The sequence below is a fragment of the Anolis carolinensis genome, chromosome 5 (genome assembly GCF_035594765.1).
Source record: "Anolis carolinensis isolate JA03-04 chromosome 5, rAnoCar3.1.pri, whole genome shotgun sequence".
Lineage (NCBI taxonomy): Eukaryota > Metazoa > Chordata > Lepidosauria > Squamata > Dactyloidae > Anolis > Anolis carolinensis.
Genome location: NC_085845.1, coordinates 178948353 through 178967753, shown reverse-complemented (window position 1 = coordinate 178967753; position 19401 = coordinate 178948353). Strand labels below are relative to the sequence as shown.

General features: G+C 38.4%; 1 protein-coding gene across 1 annotated transcript in view; it reads right to left on the bottom strand.

Annotated features, from left to right (window-relative positions):
• The window catches only part of slc41a2 (solute carrier family 41 member 2), a 47411-nt gene that overhangs the window by 8615 nt on the left and 19395 nt on the right, over positions 1-19401 (bottom strand). The window contains exons 5-10 of the mRNA XM_003220912.4: positions 18128-18272; positions 16459-16605; positions 10532-10679; positions 9445-9524; positions 2622-2753; positions 1255-1403 (exon numbers count right to left, since the gene is read on the bottom strand). Of these exons, the coding sequence (XP_003220960.1) occupies positions 1255-1403; positions 2622-2753; positions 9445-9524; positions 10532-10679; positions 16459-16605; positions 18128-18272 (801 nt within the window). The remainder of the gene's footprint in view (positions 1-1254; positions 1404-2621; positions 2754-9444; positions 9525-10531; positions 10680-16458; positions 16606-18127; positions 18273-19401) is intronic.

The window sequence follows — 19401 nt, the reverse complement described above, 5'->3', positions numbered from 1 at the left end:
CTGATCATAGTGCAGCTGAAAGAAATAATATTTTAGCAATGCCAAGGTGCTTACAGGATATTTAAACAATTAAATGTGGAATTTTCCCCCCAAAAGCACCAAATCCATCTCAACAAATTTTACAGAAATTGGAACAAATAATGAGGATGTGCGTTATTTTGCTACAAAAAGCAAGATTCAATTTTGAGGGTTTTGATCTATGCATAATATTGTACTCCTAGCCAACAATGTGCTGCCAGCTATAACTCCTCCCTCCCTACCTCCCTTCCTGGATTTGGAAACAAACTCCACAAATGTTTTTGATCTTACGACATTAATTGTCCCATCATGGACCCTTAGACAATTCTTGGCTATGATGTTTTCTGGTTTCACTAACTAGAAAACTAAGAGATATAGCAAAGAAACCAGAAGAAAAAAAACAAGACACAGAGGGCCCAGGAAAGGAGCTGAAAATATTTAAGCGTTTCTCCCTCTCACTTAAGCTAAAATCTGAAACAAACTTACACTGGGTAAATTCCATAAATCCATTTGGGATTTACTGATGAATAAATATGAATACAATTGTGTTCTATGTCTTGCCTTAACTGGTACAGTATTATGGCAAGAATTACAGCACAGTCCTGTTCTGTTTCTTCAGTATGAAGTTATGCATCAAACCTAGAAACTACTTGTTATTCAGATAGATTTTCAGCCACACACCCACACAAACACACACACATAGACTGGGATGCAAGTTGATACTGAACTATGCACAGCATCTTACTAAATGAATGATGAAAGGAAGGACTGAAGTGTCAGCATCAAGCATATCCTCATAAATGCCACCGTCTGTCAGCATAAGATGCTGACACAGATGCTGCAGAACAACATATGCAAAGCTAAAGATGGAAAGCTTTAAAAAGCAGTGCTGTGAACTGCTTATGATGTTATCATTCTTTCTTGGTAAGAAACATTATGAATTCTAGTATATCAAATAAAACTACCTCAACAGACATCTAAGGAAAGGAATGAAATAAATTGATAAAACATTGTTCTACTAAATGGCCCTAAGTGGTCATCCACAAAGGAAGAGAAAGTAGTTGGGAGAGGAAAGAAACACCTCAGCACCCGCAAACTAAAATACCTTGAAACAAAAGATGCAAAACAACAGAAATTAATGAAAATAATACTTGCTCTATTTTAAATCTTTGCAAACGAATTGTAAGCAGATTATGTAGAAACAAGTATAAACCTTGCAGAGCTTTTTACTCTTACCTGCAGGAGAGCTGTGAACAAATATACAACTATGAAGATTGGAGTCAAAGAAGTATGTCCGCTTTTCATTAAATGAATAGTGTACAAGAAAATTAAATGCCCAGGAATCACTAAAAGTAGAAGAACTTGTGCTGATTTATTGTTTACTCCTGTAAATAAAGATAAATAACAACACAGTCAACTTTGTATTTTCTGTGAACAACAAAAGCAATGCTGATGCATTATTTTGGTACTTGGGCCCTCTAAAATGTAATGCATTAATTCTGATTATTGCCTCATTCACTCCTATATGTTCTGGAAAGGCAACCAAAACATGATTGCACATTAAAATATCATTGTAAAAACCAATATGTATTAAATCAAAGCTTAAAGTTTTACCTGCCCATTGTTGATCTCATTCTAACAAATATCAGAATCTTAAAATGCAACCCAAAACACAAATTATTGAGCATTGATAAGGCACCAAGGCCAGAGCATTTTATAACTGATAATTCTGTGTGTTTATGTTTCTGGGTGGGAATTGGGCAGCTCACAGATTGTAAATGATCTGTGGGACTCCCAGTGACATATCCGCAGCCCTTGTACTGCTTTTCCATAAATTTCGGACAAGCCCAAATGTTCAGCTGGAAACGACAACACCCTAAGCACATTCTAGCGTCAGTAAAATGCTGCTTTGCAGAGTTATTCACCCAACACTGGGGTGGGGGGGGGGGGGGCAAAGACAAATGGAAGTTACATGACAACACTTCCAGTCCCAGTATGGTACTGCAGAACTTCAGGAGCCAAAATTGGGCCGTTATGGCCCTCTTGACTCCAAACGATATCCCTTCCTTAGATTATGATATGTCACACTAATGGCTTTACTAACTAAATAAAACACCATAGGACATGAAGAAGGAGGAAACTCTGGCTACCTTAGGTAAGCTGGGCTTCAGGACAGAATGTTCATTCTTAATAGTCACAAAGTCTGAGCATGTTCCAGAACGTGGAATTTTAAAATTCTACACAGCATGCAGGTACTATTAGACTACAGCATTTCTTAATTTGGCATTTCATTAATCATATAATTATCTTTATTTTGCTGAGCTAACTAAATGCAACTACTGCAATACAAATAAATGTCCTTTGAGAGAGGAAACTCAATAGAGGGACAGTAAAACAGGCCTCTTTGTTACAGCAAATCTAAAGCATTACAAAACACCTCTTGGTGGTTTCTGGTTGAGTCTAACCTGCACTATGTGAAACCTCAAATAGATCAGTTAAGTCTGCACAGCAACACTGAATAATAATGTTTACTTTAGGGATAAAAGATACTAAATAATGGAAGTCAAAATACACAGAGAAAAATGATAGAATATTATACACACCTGTACCACAGTATGTCCTGCAAGGGTAATAGCACCCCTTTGCTTCCTCTGGTAATTCTCCAGGAACACTATGTAAATGTAAGTATGTAGAAATTCTGCTTGCTTGAATTGCTACAAGATTGCCACCAATACCTATATAATAATGTGTGGGAGAAAAGTAACTATTTAATAACAATCTTAACCTGTGTATTCATACTTTAATAACAGACAACATAGTAAAGTAAGAATTTAAATATTCATATGTATCAAAGAAAGCTTACATACTGTTTTGTCTGTTACACATAGGAAAACATACACACACATTGCATCATCTCAGCTCATGTTAGACTATATAAAATGGATGTCATTGCTAGTCAAGTCTCCTTAACATCTAATTACATAAATAAAATTGATCATCCTCTAATACATTTTCAAAACAAAAAATAAAAGAGCTATGTTTAAAGGTATGGATTTCTTAGGAGTAAGAATGTAGGCCACTTAGATACTTAAAAGGTGCAGGCTTTATTCTGCTGCATTTTTTCTCTTTCTAATACCAGAGGCTGACTATTTCAGGCTCAAAAAAATCAGGGGTGTACTATTAGGCCCAGGACATTTTACTAAGTCTGGTCTGGATGAATGAATGCATCTGTGGCAAACAGTGCATCCCTTCTTTCCCCCACATATAATAAAACACGATTGTTAGAACATTTGAACAACTACAAAAAGATAGTGCAACTTATATAGCAAAGAAAAACATAGGAAAAGAACATAAGAACAAATGTTTTGGCTGAAGCAAGGTTTGTAAGGAGCTTCCTTTATATAATGTGATAATTGAGATACATCATAGCAGGACAGTTAGACTTTGTTGATTAATTGTGACTATTTGTCTCTGGGGCACAAATAGTTTTTGGATTTTGCATAGCAGGACTAGAGGATGGAACAGAATATGACTCACGATGAAGTCATCACATCTTTAGTAGGTATTGTGAAGGGCTCTGATGTAAGGTCCTGCTGCTTAACGCCAGATCCGTCAACAGTAAATCATCAACCATCCAGGATTTAATCCTGAATGAGTGGGCGGATCTGGCACGCATCACCAAGACCTGGTTGGATGAGCTGGGTAGGGTAAGTCTTACCCAGCTTTTTCCTCCGGGTTTCGTGGTGCATCAGCAGGCCAGGCCTAGAGGGCAGGGAGGTGGGGTTGTGGTGGTCTTTCGGCAGTCCATCACCCTGGTCAGGTGCGCCGTTCCGCAATCTGCTGGGTTTGAGTGTGTCCACTTGAAGGTGGGAACCCGGGAGAGTTTGGGGATTCTACTGATGTACCGTTCACCCATGGTCACACAGCAGTCTCCCTGTCTGAGCTAGCAGAGGTAGTCTCTAGTGTGGTGTTGGGTTCCCACCGACTCATAGTGCTGGGTGACTTCAACATCCATGCTGAGGCCACCTTAACAGGTGCAGCTCAAGAGTTCATGGCCGCCATGACGACCATGGGACTGTACCAAGTAATATCGGGTCCCACTCATCAAGCTGGACATACACTCGACCTAGTTTTTGTTGCGAACGATGGTTTGGTTGGAGTGGAAGAGCAAATTATTCTTCCATTGTCATGGATCATTATCTGATCAGTTTAAGACTCACTGTGACCTCAAACCTCCGCGGGGGGGGGGGGACCTATTAAGATGGTCCGCCCCAGGAGGCTTATGGATCCTGATGGATTCCGGAGGTCTCTTGGGGATCTGCCTTCCATGGAGGCTGACGATCCTGTCAATACCTTGGTCGATTGCTATAATAGCAAGATGACCAGGGCAATAGACACGATCACCCACGAACGTCCCCTCTTGTTGCGTAGAGTCACCCCAGCCCCCTGGTTTACCATGGAGCTGGCAGAGATGAAACGCGCGAGAAGGAGACTAGAGTACCACTGGTGGACATCTTGTGGTGTCTCTGACCGAGCACGGGCTAGAGCCGCTATTAAGGCCTACTACGTGGCGTTGCAGGCAGCCAGGAAGGCTTTCTCGACTGCCCGCATCGCGTTTGCAACAAATAGACCTTCAGAGTTGTTTCGGATCATCGGAGAGCTCCACCACCCTCCTGAGGTTGGAGGGACACCCGAGGACTCGACAACTCAGTGTAGCGAGTTTGCTCAGCATTTTGCAGATGAAGTCACTCCGACTTGGATGCCAGTCTTGATGCAATACCAGAGGAGGTAACTGAGGCATCTGTCTGTCTGAGCTTGTAGGATTTGTTTCAGCTTGTGCAACCTGATGACGTGGACAAAATCCTTGGAGCGGTGAGGGCGACCACCTGTGCCCTTGATCCTTGCCCTTCCTGGCTTTTAAAACAGACCAGCAGTGGGTTAGTAGATTGGATGGTGAGAATAATTAATGCCTCTTTGGAGCAGGGAAAATGTCCATCTTACCTTAAACATGTCATAGTGAGGCCAGTTCTGAAGAAGACTTCTTTAGATTCCACCGTTTTAAGTAACTTCAGACCAATCTCTAACCTCTCTTTTTTTGGGCAAGGTCTTGGAGCGGGTGGTTGCCTCTCAGCTCCAGGGATTCTTGGAAGACACTGATTTTCTGGACCAATCGCAGTCTGGCTTCAGACTTGGGTACAGTACCTAGGTGGCTTTGGTTGCCTTGGTGGAAGACCTCCGCAGAGAACTGGACAGGGGGAGTGTGACCCTGCTGGTTCTCTTGGACATCTCAGTGGCTTTCGATACCATCAACCATGGTATCCTTCTGGGACGGCTCTCTGGGATGGGCCTTGGGGGCACAGCTTTGCTGTGACTCCAGTCCTTTCTGGAGGGCCGTTACCAGTTGGTGAAGCTGAGGGACACCTGCTCGGACCCCTGGCCATTGACCTGTGGGGTCCCGCAAGGTTCTATTTTGTCCCCCATGCTTTTCAACATCTACATGAAACCGCTGGGAGGTCATCCGGAGTTTTGGAGTTCGGTGCCATCTCTATGCAGATGACACCCAACTCTACTACTCTTTTCCACCTAAATCCAAGGAAGCCCCTCGGATACTGGACCAGTGTCTGGTCACTGTGTTGGCCTGGATGAGGGCGAACAAGCTGAAGCTTAATCCTGACAAGACAGAGGTCCTCCAGGTCAGTTGTACATCTGATCGGGGCATAGGTTGGCAACCTGTGCTTGACAGGGTCGTACTCCCCCTGAAGACGCAGGTCCGCAGCTGGGGGGTCCTCCTGGACTCGGCGCTGACACTTGATGCTCAGATGTCGGCGGTGGCTGGGAGGGCCTTTGCACAATTAAAACCTGTGTGCCAGCTGCGACCGTACCTCGAGAAGTCGGATCTGGCTATGGTGATCCATGCCTTAGTTACCTCTAGACTGGATTATTGCAATGTGCTCTATATGGGACTGCCTTTGAAGACGGCCTGGAAACTGCAACTAGTCCAGCGTTCGGAGTCAGGCTACTGACAGGAGCGAATTACAGGGCACGGTCAACCCCCCTGTTCAAGGAGCTCCATTGGCTGCCGTTTATCTTCCGAGCCCAATTCAAGGTGCAGGTTATCACCTACAAAACCCTAAACTAGGACCCTCCTACCTTCGTGACTGTATTTCCCCCTATGAATCTGCACGGTCTCTTCGCTCATCAGGGGAGGCCCTCCTCTCTCTCCCACCACAGCTGCAGGTGCGGTTGGTGGGGACGAGGGAGAGAGCCTTCTCCATCGTGGCCCCCCAGCTCTGGAACTCTCTCCCCAGGGAGATCAGGCAGGCCCCTACTTTTCGGAACAGCCTGAAAACTTGGCTCTTCCAACAGGCCTTTGGCAACTGATTTCCATAGTAAAGGATTGACCTGTTGCCTATTTTATCTTTATTGCACTTTATTCCTTTAGCGGACCTTGTGTACGCCTTCCTTAGCACTTTAATGGGGCAATAGTTCTGGTATCTACCTCTCCCCGATTGTATCTGACATTACTTGCATTTTCTTTGACCCAGTTCCTTTTAGGAGCCAACCCAGGATTTTATCAAATAATGTTTATTGTACGTGACTTTATTTGTTTTATGACTTGTTTTCATTGTTGATTGACTTGTTTTATTATTGAGTTTTACATTGTCTGTTTTGCCTGGGCTTGGCCCCATGTAAGCCGCCCCGAGTCCCTTCGGGGAGATGGGTCGGGGTATAAAAATAAAATAATAATAATAATAATAGTAATAATAATTATTATTATTATACGGCACCGTTCTTGCTACTTTATGATCACTCTCCCATGCAGTGACTATTGTACCATTTATCATTGTGTTTTTATTACCATGTCACCCACTTTAAATGCTACTCCTTGGGCTTTGCTATGCTTACTGTATCACCATTCTGACACACTGTAAAGCTTGCTTTGGCATAGAAATCCTTAGATGGGAAATTGATTTCAGATAACTTTGTACCTGCCTACCAAACATTAGAGTAGTTGTATAATGGGGTGCAGTTTAGTGGTTATGAAGAAATCAAGATAGCCCTTATTTCATATTTGTCCTATTTTGATTCTGCAGCATATGTCTTCAATAAGTAACACTGTTTATTCTTTAAGTAATTGACAATTTGTTTTTTCTAACAGCTTCTTTACTAACATGCCTGTTGAATTACCAGTGTTGTTCTAGATACTAATTACTTCACCAATAGTAGTAAAAAGTCTATTACAAGGTACATGTGGTAGAGATTAGTTGGTGAACACAACAGGTTTTCAGTGCACTTTTTAAAAAACTGAATTACCTTTTTAAACTCTTCCACTGTGAAATGATTAGATGCTCATCGTGTTACACAAATATAATGTGTACACACACACAAATATAGATACATGTAATACATATACCTTAGACTTGTGCACTTGTATAAAATTAATTACCATTTCTATTTGGTCCATTTGTATGGCCCCATTTCAGTTTCTATCTTCCGCTTACAGAAACGGGCGTCTATACAAATGGGCTTTTCTGTCCAAGGTCCAAAAAAAAGCAAAGATTTTTCGGGCCTTGGGCAGCAAAGCATCAGGCCCTGTGAGCCAGGCCTACAAGCCACCGAGTGATTGATGCTTGTAGGCCTGTCTTGCAGGGCCTACAATTGAGCGCTGAGCACAATCACAGAATCTAAGATTTGGAAGGGGCTCCATGAGTCAATAAATCCAACTCCCTGACATACAGAATTTCCAGCTCAATAATGACCAGCCTCTTTTTGAAGATCTCCAGGAAAGGAGACCCCACCACGTTTCTAGATAATTGCTTCCACTGTCAGACTGCTTTTACTTATCAAAAACTTCCTTCTAATGTTCAGTCAAATCTACTCTCCCGTAACTTCAAACTACAAAAACAAGTGTACTGTACTGCCTTAAAGACTTGAACTGTTTTCACAGACCTCAAAGCCAAAAGCAAAGGATAAGAAAACACAGATTAGTTATTATCAATAAGAAAACTGCATTACACCGTAAGAAATGACTTTCCATCGTTTCAAGCAGGGAATGTGGAAATACAAGGATTAAGTTGACAACTTTTACATGTATTGAATTACAGATCCTTGCCACTCTATTATTTATTTCTATTGAGGTGTACCACAAACACTGTGTAAAGGCTTATAGTTTAATTTGGAATTCTGTGCACACTTACTTTACAGTAAGCCCTACTAGTTAATGGAGCTTATTTCTGAGTAGAAATTATTATGTTGATTTTAGTTTCTTTACATTGGCTGGAGGACATGCTTTCCCTGATGTCTGTTGAATGACTATTCCCATTGTCTCTGACTAATAGCCAAGCTCATGGGAGATAGGAAGCTTCATAAGGTCTAGAGCAGAGCTTTCCAAACTGTGTGTTGCAACTCACTAATGTGTCGCCTGTAGTCCCTAGGTGTGTTGCATGAAAAATGCTCCCTGGACCACGAATCTGGAGATCAGGGTTTGAATCCCCACTCAACCATGAAAACCCACTGGCTGGCCTTGAGAAAGTCACGCGTTCTCAGCTTCGGGGGAAGACAAAGGCAAACTAACTGTGAACAAATATTATCAAGAAAACTCCATGACAGGTTGCCTTAGGGGCTGCCATAAGTCAGAAACTGTTGATTGAATACAATCAACAGCAATTCTACATCAAGTTAAAACCAATGGTTAACAAATGTTGACTTGACAAAGTGTATGTCTGATATTATAACATTGATGCACCAGTGCAGCATTAGTGCTAGTAGTCTTACAGAATTCATTCAGCAGCAATCTTTTCAGGATTAAATATTTGTAATATTTCTAGAATTGTAAGCCATATGACATTCAAATGAATCCATGCAAGGGTATGTATATCTGCAGAAAAATCAATATTTTGGTCACCCATCACCTATATTTGCAATCTGCAGCAAATACACCACTGTGTTCTCCCATGCTGTTAGCTAATACAATGTGCATGGAATGTAACTGGGAATTGAATATGATCTCATCCAAATGAACAATTCACTACACTATATTATTGTACAATTGGACTATGGTAATGTTTAAGAAACCAATTAACCACAACAGTATTTTACTCCATTTCTGCCTGCATACATCTTTAAATGGATGTAAGTACATATTTCGAAGAGAACATTTTAAAATCTATTTCAAGGATCTGAAGTACAACCATGACAACTCTATAAATATGTTTTCTTCATTTGCGTTCATGCCTTGAAGGTATGTTTATCTTTTCCCTCAGTCACAACACAAACCAGGAACTGTTTATACTCTAAAAATTATAGTGTGGCATTGCAATCATAGATACTCAACCACTTTTGTTTTAGCTTTGTCTGGAATAATATTGTATTTAACCAGCATATATTGAACTACAGCAGTTTTGAGAAATTCTAAGCTTGCCTTACCATTTATTACCGGAGTGTAAACAACAATCCCAACTAAATTAGGATCCGATACTGTCGTGTCCAGAATAAGGCCACCAATACTGAAAAAGAATCCAGAAGAAATGGGAAAGTATTTAGATTCTATAAAAAGAAAGAATGTTCCTGAGAAAGTTTTTACTCTGCTTTTTACTGGACGATTCTACTTTATATATTGGTTGTGTGATGTATATATTCTTTTTAGAAATTAATTTAACAAAAATAGGAAATATTCTTAGCACTAAAATCAGTGTGTATGATCTTCAAGAGATCCGTTTGAACAAGCACATTCACATAATCATCATAACTGTTTTATTTTCCCACATCATATCCTAAAATTCAGCAAAGTTAGGTTCACTGGCTACTTATAGTGGGGAAATTAGTTAATATTACTGATATGACGAATAAACACAGAGACACCCAAAATAAGCCCATTTAATGTATTTTAATGGACAAAATTCTAAGTAGCTTAGAATCTAAATATATCAGAAAGCACCTTTTCTGAAAACAACCTTCCTGTGTCTTAGGGTTTTCTACAGAGGCTCCTTTATGTTATATGCCTTTCTGTCACAATTTCTGAACACCCTCCACAAAGAATTACATCAGGAACTTGGCACTGCAATGTTTTCTGAGCCAGGTTAAGGCTTTTTTTTTTAAACCCAACCCATTTTAATCAATAGCTTCTTCGTGCTTTGTTATTTTAATAGTTTTATCTTACTCTTGTTTGCTTTAATTATTAGTAATGTTTAAGTATATTTATATCAAAATAAAAAATGGTCAATTTAATGTCTTTGTACATTATCCTAACATCCATTTGTATGAAGAGCAGTTCTGATATATTTTTAATAAACGAAAATAATATCAGTATACATAAGAAAATAAATTTTGTTCAAACAGTGCATGGTAGTGGGGAATTTAATGTATGTTTCATTCTACATAGATAAATGCATGCATATTCTTAGAAAATGTCTTAACCAATTTGCCAACTGCAATGGTATCTATAGCACACATAAAATTGTGCTGTGTTCTTTTTTAAAATTACTTTTTATGCCGCTATGATGTAACTACTTACCTGCTTATGACCATAGCAGTTATAACAGGTTCCCAGCCTGAATGGAGAACAGTTCTTGTAGCTGGATGTTTAGCAGCAATAACAATCCACATGGGAGTCAGAGCCAAGAAAAAGGCACCAACTAAAGGAGATATATAATAATATTTCTCTGCAAAAAACAACAACAACATTCTAATTGTTATTTATTATTGCAACTGTATAGCATTCTATACAGAATAATTTACCAAATTACTTTTCAAAGCACCTTGTTTTTTGCAGCACACTTTTTCTTGATCTACTTTTCATTCCAAACTAATGTCTTTGAAACAATTCTCATGCCATTAATAAACTCCAAGACATAATCTCTAAAAAAGAAAATTAAGGATATTTTTGTCTCAATATTATTTTCTTCAGTCATGATAGACCTGTTGCTTAATACGTTTCCAAACAATCATTCTTGTTCCTTTCTAATAGATGAAGACAGCATTACTCCAAAATAATGCATTAATAAAATTATTGTATTTATTATTGGCTTATAGAATTACTAGGTTTCACAAGTGATCTGAAATTAGAGTGTTTTTGAAATAATTTAGAATTTTTAAAAATTCAAGGTATGAAATATTAATTTTATTAAAATATTTATATTGTTTTTTATCTGAACATCTCTAGGAGACATACAATAAAATAATGATATTGTCTCCTAGACTTTTCGTTCCATATTTGAAAGTTTTATTGACACCATTGTTCTTGCATCTCTTAGTTCCAGCAATGCTAAAATGGGATTAGTTCTAGTAATAACAAGGATAATTCTGAAAACATTTCAGTATAAAGAAGATCAATGGATTATTTTATGGATTATCTGATTACTTTGCACGAATGCATTGTCATCTGTTCACTAAGACCGCTAAACTAATTGTTTCAGTGAGAAGAAAATATTACAGCATTGTTTCTCTATTTTTAGAAGTATTAAGAGGAATATGTGCTTTGCTGTTAATCTCTCTACTTTCCATTTTTTATACAACTATGGAAGAAAGAGAACTCACAAATTGTGATTGTTCAGTTTACTTCTCTTCATCAACATGTGTCCTTTGATCCACAATGAGGTCTATTTATGTAAGTGTTTAATTAATATGCTGTAACAATGCCCTAGTGAATTCTCTTACTTAAATGGTCTGTTCATAATTAAGCAAGTTTTCTGTATGGAATAAAGTAGTACCAATGGGATATAGTACAGGGGAAAAATATACGCTGGCCCATAGGGAACCTGAATGAATGCATTGAGAGCAAAGCCTTCAGGGGTGCCTATGGCAGTGTCTTCTATTTCCAGCGTAAGGTGTAAAGGTTGAGCATTGAAGCAAAGTAATTTTGCAATCTCAACATGATTGTGGAAGGAAAGGGAGCAATGCTGTCTCAACACATGGGCATACTGGGCAGTTGCCCAGGAGCCCCACAAGCATAGGAGCCCCATGCTAATCTATGCAGACCAGAATTTAATACTAATTTTCCAATCACCTATCTCAACATTCAAATGTCCTGCTAACTCTTGAGAAGGAGAAAAATTACAACTTGTAGCAGAGGGTTGGCATGTCTGCATGAAAAAATTTACTGTTTGTATTGCTTGCAATAAAGAAATACACTTCGCTTTCATTCCTGTTTTTTCAAATCTCCCCCTTCCTCCTTCTCCTACATACCATATCACTAAACTAAGGCATATGTTTGCATACTAAGGCCCCTTCCAGAAATACCCTATATCCCAGAATCTGATCCTAGTTTTTCTGTTTATCCAAAATTATCTGACAGTGCAGACACATATAATCCAGTTTAAAGCAGAAAACCTGGGATTAGATCCTGAAATATAGGGCCTGTCTGGAAGGGCCCTTCATTAGCAATACATGTAAGAGCAATATTACACTCGAAGAATATGATAGACTGGAGGAAGTAAAGAATCAGCACTCTGGGTCCAAGGCATATAGAGCTTTAAGGATCATATTCAGCATTTTGAATTCAGTCTGAAAACGGAACAGTAGCCAGTGAGGCTGTTTCCTTGAAATCACACAAAAGTACCCTTTTATTTTTATCACATAGCACAGGACAGCTTCTATTCCAGCTTCTTTGTGCGGCATTGAATGTTGGCCTTTTTATGTTGTAAGCCACCCTGAGTCCCCATGGGGAGATGGGTGGGATATAAATAAAGTTTGTTGTTGTTGTTGTTGTATTCCCTAAAATCTTATTTTAAAATAACCATAATCCCAAATAATTCCATACAACCAGTTAATAAATGGACAAAACTCATAGGTTGGAAAGATCTTGATAAAATGTCTCAGATTAGGTAAAAAGACAAAAATTGTGAAGTGTTTAGTCAGTGAGCCTGAATCAATATATAACAATATAAACAAACTACATTTTGATATAGGCAGTCAATATAATTTGCTAACATAATTCAAAGGTTTAGGTATTTATTGAAGATATTTTTTTCAGATGGACTAAACGGAGTATATTTTCCAACCAAAACCAATGAAATGTACTTGAGTTGAATACACTTCAGGTTTCCCTGTTCCTATCTGTGTCATTCATGTGTTCATATTCATTCCCCAAACTCATTTAACTTGTTCCTTCCATAATAAATTGGCAGTCTTTAAATATATGCACTACAGTACTTCTGTTTCAAAAGATACTCAAATGATAGCCCAGCAGAGCCCTCTAGTGTTCCAAAGTGCCTACTTTATTACTGAAAAGAATGCTTAAGGTTAACACAGACTAATTTTTTAAAAATCTCTTTTCAGACAGGAACATTTAAATCCTTACTGTTTGTTTTCCAAATGCTAGCCATAAAAATACATGAATGTGTTCAGCTAACTTGATTAAAGACTCTCCCTCTATACTTTCTGAGCTAAAATAGTAATCGGACTGATTTTGCTGGATTTCGCCCCACCTCTGGAGATGCCTTGAAAGGCATCCTATCTGGGGTTCCATCAGAGTGGTTTCACTAAATAAGGCGGCAATGTGGGAGGCTTTTCTAGTGGTGGTGCTTAAGTTATTGAATGCCCTATTTGTGTGTGTGCATATGAATTATGAGTCAAAGACCTGATTGAATAAAAAGGTGTTTGCCTGGTGCCAAAAAGGAAACAGGTGCATCAACCAACTCTCTCATGGGACAGAATTCTACTGTGAAGGCTCTCTGATGTGGCCTCACCAAATGTGTCAGTGACGGTAATGGCAGCAAGAGAAAGCCTTCCTCAAAGATCTTGAAATGTAGGCAGGATTAAATAGGGAGATTCTGTCTTTATCTAATCTGTACCCACGCCATATAAGGTTTGAAAGGCCAGAAACAGGACTTTAAATTCTGCCTGGAAATGGTGAAGTTATTTCAGCAAGGTAGGCATGTGTTCTTTGTAACCAAATATACTGAGGTTTATGAACAGTTTCTAAAGGAAGTCAGGCTTGAAGCCAGACTGGAATTGATCTAAATAATCCATTTTGTCCAGGAACTCCAGGAGGCAACAATATGATTCAGAACACTGACCAAAAAAGGGATATTGAAGACTAGTTGGTTGTTATTCAGGAGGGCTATTTCAAGTCATGTTTCACCTGTCTTAAATAACATAAAACTCTACAGGATACAGAAACCAAACTGTATCCAATAAGATGAAACAAGAAAGAATAAAGATTACATCCACTGAACCTACAAGAGCCACAGCATCCAAAGAGGATCAGAATGATTTAAACTGTAAAAGAATGAGCAAATTCTTCACAGTGGGCTTTTGAGTGGTCTACACTGTTTAGAAGGTCATGATCATTCAAGGGAACTCTGCTAGACTACACAGTAGACATGCAAGCAGGAAAAAAATGATTTATTTTCTGCCACCACAGTCATAGCATAGGCTTTCCAATGTGTCCTGTGATCAATAAGATTTGCTCTGAGTTTTCTGTCTTTGATGTTCTCCTCTCTGTTCCACTCATCCCATCATTGCCAGATCCCTAGTGAAGCAGAGAACTCACTTAGCTCCACTCCATGGCAGAGGATAATTAGGAGCAATTGTGTCCACCACACTTTTCAACAGTTGTTCCCAACTTTAGTCCTCCAGTTGTTTTGGACTTCAACTTCCAGAAATCCCAATATTTCTTACCAGCTGTTAGGAATTGTGGGAGCTGAAGTCCAAAGCACATTGAGGACCAAAGGCTGGGAGCCATTGATTTACAGAGATCAGCCAGGGCTTTAATGAGATCCCCTGCCAAGACAACAGAAAGCTCCCTGAGAGCTGTTAGGAATCCACCTGCATTTTTAAGTCCCCTTATAATTTTATCTTTTTTTTTTTTTTTACAAATATTAAATTTGATTGCTCACTATTATTAGTTGCACTGAGAATGCTGTCACAGGATGGGACATTCAGGGTGTTTGAAAAAGAATTCCCTATTCACCATTCAAATTAAATTAAATGGTGAATAGGGAGTTCTTTTTCAAACACCCTGCATATTAAACTTCTATCTGTGGTGTAATTCTTGAGCAATTTAGGCTTCTATACACATTGAAGTGCCTCCCAGCTTCCCAACTATTTGCCTAGTTATTATCTGCTTGCCTTTAAGGCTTCTAAATCTGATCATTAATTTGAAGGCATGTCTGCTTTATAGCTCAAGTTTAAATAAAGTCTTAACTTGCATAAACAAGTAGAATATTGGAGGGGATTGAAATTTACTTATCATATAAGTAAATAATGCAGTTCAACGAATACTTTACACTTTGTGCATTTCTGTATACAGTTTTACAACTTATTTGCTTTGCTGTAGCTTCTGTCGTTAATCTACAATATCGCCTTTCTTTTTTCCTATATCTCAATGCATTAGGACACAGTCAGGACTTTCAGAGGTAGGACAGGTTTTTGTAAAATAAGGCCAGCTTATACTTGATAAATTGTGCCTATTTTCATGAATAATTTGCATATCTAAGTTCGAAATGTCCACTGTACTGAACACTGGGTTGAAGTGCAGGGAAAATGGGTGAAAGTATACAATAAAGGAGAGGTAAAGATGAGGACTGAAGGAGCAATGTATTTAGAACAAGTTCCTTATCTAGCTACTAACAGGTGTCAAATTCTTCTATATGACTGTTTTCTTATACCTGTTCCTCATGTGAATACCTATGCATTCGAGAAAAGAATAGCTGTGGCCATTAAAACATAATGTAAAACTTGGTGTGTGAATGGTTTTTCTCCCATTTGTCCTTTTCTGATTTTCAATAATATCTTAGCACAAACAGCAAACAATGGGCAATCCCATATTATCAACTTATATTCTGAATACATGTGTATCAATATAATATCTTTAAAAACCCTTTAAAGAAAACAGAATGTAAACATGACATAAGAGACCAGCTTTTGTAATAGGCTATATGACAAAATATAATTTGATATGTGGTGTCGTGCTAATAACAAGTCCATGTTCTTTCCAGGACAAGTTGAATAAAATTGATTACAGAAACAAAATGAATAGATACTGGGAGAAAAAAATGAAAACATAGAAAGAATAGCAGACACATTATTTACATGAGTAGTCAGTCACAAAACACTAATTACCATCAACTCACAATCTTTAAAGAGTCTGACATTTTGCTGATCAAAGAGAAAACTTGTCATTCAACAAGTACTGGAAACCAAACAATTCTTTGCAAAGACAAAGTTCCCAAGGAACCAGATGTTCCAAACATATATGCCAAACATATAGACAGTTTTTAAGACCATTGTAACACAGTTGCAACTATTCCTGAAGGTTCAGTTTCAAAGAAAAGTTAGGAACGTAAGGTTCAGGTACAAATACAATTCTTTACTGAATTATTTCTCTTAGAAAAATAAATATTCTATGTTGCTTTGTGCTTTTCTATGCATTGTAGACAAATCTGATTACAAATTCAACAAACAATGCACCACAAATCATGTGAAAGAAAGAATACTTACCAAGGCAATCATAAAGACCCTGACTTATCCAAGCAAGTATGGCAAGAGTGATAAGGTCTCCAAAACTTGCTGCAATAGGTGTTGCAACATTGTCAGGATTTATGCCTGTCTTCTTAGATCCAACAATAACTCCAACCATTATTATTCCTATAGTCATGATCAGAAAAGAAATGTCAATCTCATGCTGCAGTTCCAAACAAAGAAGCTTTATAAAAACTCAGATATTCTCCCATTTGCCCATCCTCTCAGGGCTATGCTTTCAGTTAATTTGCATCTTCCTCATAAAAAGCAACTGTGCTGATTAAAGCAAGTTAATGCAAAGCAATGCCCCAAAATAACTTCAAGTTTACAAGCAGTTAAAACTAAATACAATAAAACCCAGAAAGACCTCTTAGCAAAGTTTCAATTACTTATTAAACAAATATTATATACAGATCCAGTTTAATTGTAATTCCATTTATTATTGTTGAATTAAACTTAATCCATGGCTTATATAAATGCCAAGATGTTAAGCCTCTGATCAGCAAGTTGTGGATTGTGGAAGCAGCAAGATAATTTTGAACACATCCAAAAAAAATTTAAAAGATGCATTGTCAAAGGCTTTCATGGTTGGAATCAATGGGTTGCTGTGAGTTTTTTGGCCTGTATGATGATCTTCCAGTAACATTCTCTCCTGACGTTTTGCCTGCATCTAGGCAGGCATCCTCACAGGTTTGTTCAGAGGTTTGTTGGAAATGAGGTAAGTGGGTGTGTATATATACACCCCACTTGCCTCATTTCCAACAACTTCTGAACAAACCCCTTAGGATGTCTGCCATAGATGCAGGCAAAACATCAGGAGAGAATCCTACTGGAACACGGCCATACAGCCCGAAAAAACTCAGAGCAACCCAAATTTAAAACATTTTAAACAGATTTCAGCTGACAGGAAAGCTGATTCCAGAGGAACCAAGGCATTCGGGGGGAAGGGGGCATGCCTCCAGCATTACTGCAGCCTTATGTGCATAGCCCCTCAAAATGAGCTCTGGGAAGGTGTAAAACCCACGAAACAGGGTTTTGGGTTGGGAGGAAGGTTTCTGCAAGGAAGGAAAAGTGCTACCAGAGTACAATTTTAGTTGTGTTCTTTATCCTGTAATTCAGAATCCCATTTGCGCAAAGATACCTGGATTATTTTAGTATTACGCTGATATTATTTGAATTTTTATTTACAAGTGAAATTATTTTAAAAGCTTATGAGCCATATGATTTTTCAAACATTTTAAAAGTAACAACCTTTATGTCTATTTCATGCAATTAATTAATTACTGGAATTAAATCAAAATGGATAGCAAATTCTTTCCAAGTCTTCTAAGGTCAGCTATTTTTCATGCCATTGCATGAAAAAAAAATGTAAAATCTGATACAGTATGCGGATCATGAAACACAAATAGCAAGACAAAAGCGTATGCCATTATAATTGTTTTGAAAAGGGATTTCTTTAATTCTATGTAAGATCAAGCTCTAGCTGGAAAATACCTTCATGTTTTTGTATAACCCTGCCACCCAGAACATGTATAATATAAAACTTGACTGTGGATCTAGAAACCGTGCTGTATTTATGTTTCAAAATATTTGTCTCAAATTATTAATGGACTTTGCATTTGAGGAAGATTTATAATGTAATTTTTACCCTGTAAAAGGGATGCTATGAAGGCTGTTGCTACACTGCTAGAACACAAAAGGACTGAGTGATCAAGGTGGTATTTGCCCTCAGGAATCCAGCCTAATATAACCGCTGCCACAGCTGCCAAAAACCCAACGACTGTTGCTTGCACCTATAAATATAAGAAAAACATTAAACATCAAAAAGATTTGCTTCTGTACAAGTACTCTGACATGTACCAAATGTATATTAGTGGGTGGGAAATATAAGCAATTATCAAGATTATAGTAGAACACTCAGTGCCCTTTCCTCCATGTTCACAGGCAAGGAATTTGTTTAAGATATCTAAGATCCAGTTTTTCCAATGAGCTTTGAGTGTTGAAGCTAATTGCTTCATTGTTTTTATAGTTTTAATTTGATTTAGATACTGGCTTTTAATTGTGCTTTATGTTTGGTTTTACTACATTTGTATTATATGTGGCATCTAATTCTGCCATTGTGTAAGACCGATCTGGGTCCTCCTGGGGAAGAAGAGCGGTATATAAAATAAATAAATAAATAAGTTGTTATTTTTACAGGCTATTGAAGTGCATAAAATAGAATACTTTCAAGTTGCAATAGAATTTCCTATTTATTAAATTTATATTCTACCTTTATTCCAAGACACGATGCAAGACATGCTGCAAAGTGCCAGGCTAGAACCCAGAACCTCAATCAGTGGCTGATACCAGATGAGAGACTCTCTCCTAGGTACACAGAAGACTGGGCAACTTAGAAAGCACTGAACAGGCTGCGCTCTGGCACCTTGCTAACCTTGAGAAATGGCACTGCGAGCAGAGTCCACACATGTGAGTGCAGAGAAGAGCAAACCATAAATCACTTACTACAATGAAGTTTGAGCCCTGCCATATGAACAATGGAGGACTTTCTCACAGCAACACCAGAAGCACTTCAAGTGGCCAGCTTCTGATCAAAGGACATTTATTATAATGCCAACTTTAACTTCGTTTATGTTTTTAAATACATTATAACTGTACTGTGGTTGTTTTTTTCTGTATGGCAGGGGTTTGGACTTGATGGCCCATGTGGTGTCTTCCAACTCTGTGACTGTGTATTTTTCACATGTTTTGATATGGTCAAAATTGACTAATCAATAAAGAGTTGTTGTTGTTGACTCGGAGATTCTTCCATTCTGGGCCACTCAGAGAGGGGTGGAGATAGTTTACTCATGAGTAATCAAGTGGAAAATCACACACACACCCCGGCCGCCTTTCGTCACTCCCTGCCTATGGCTAATAAAG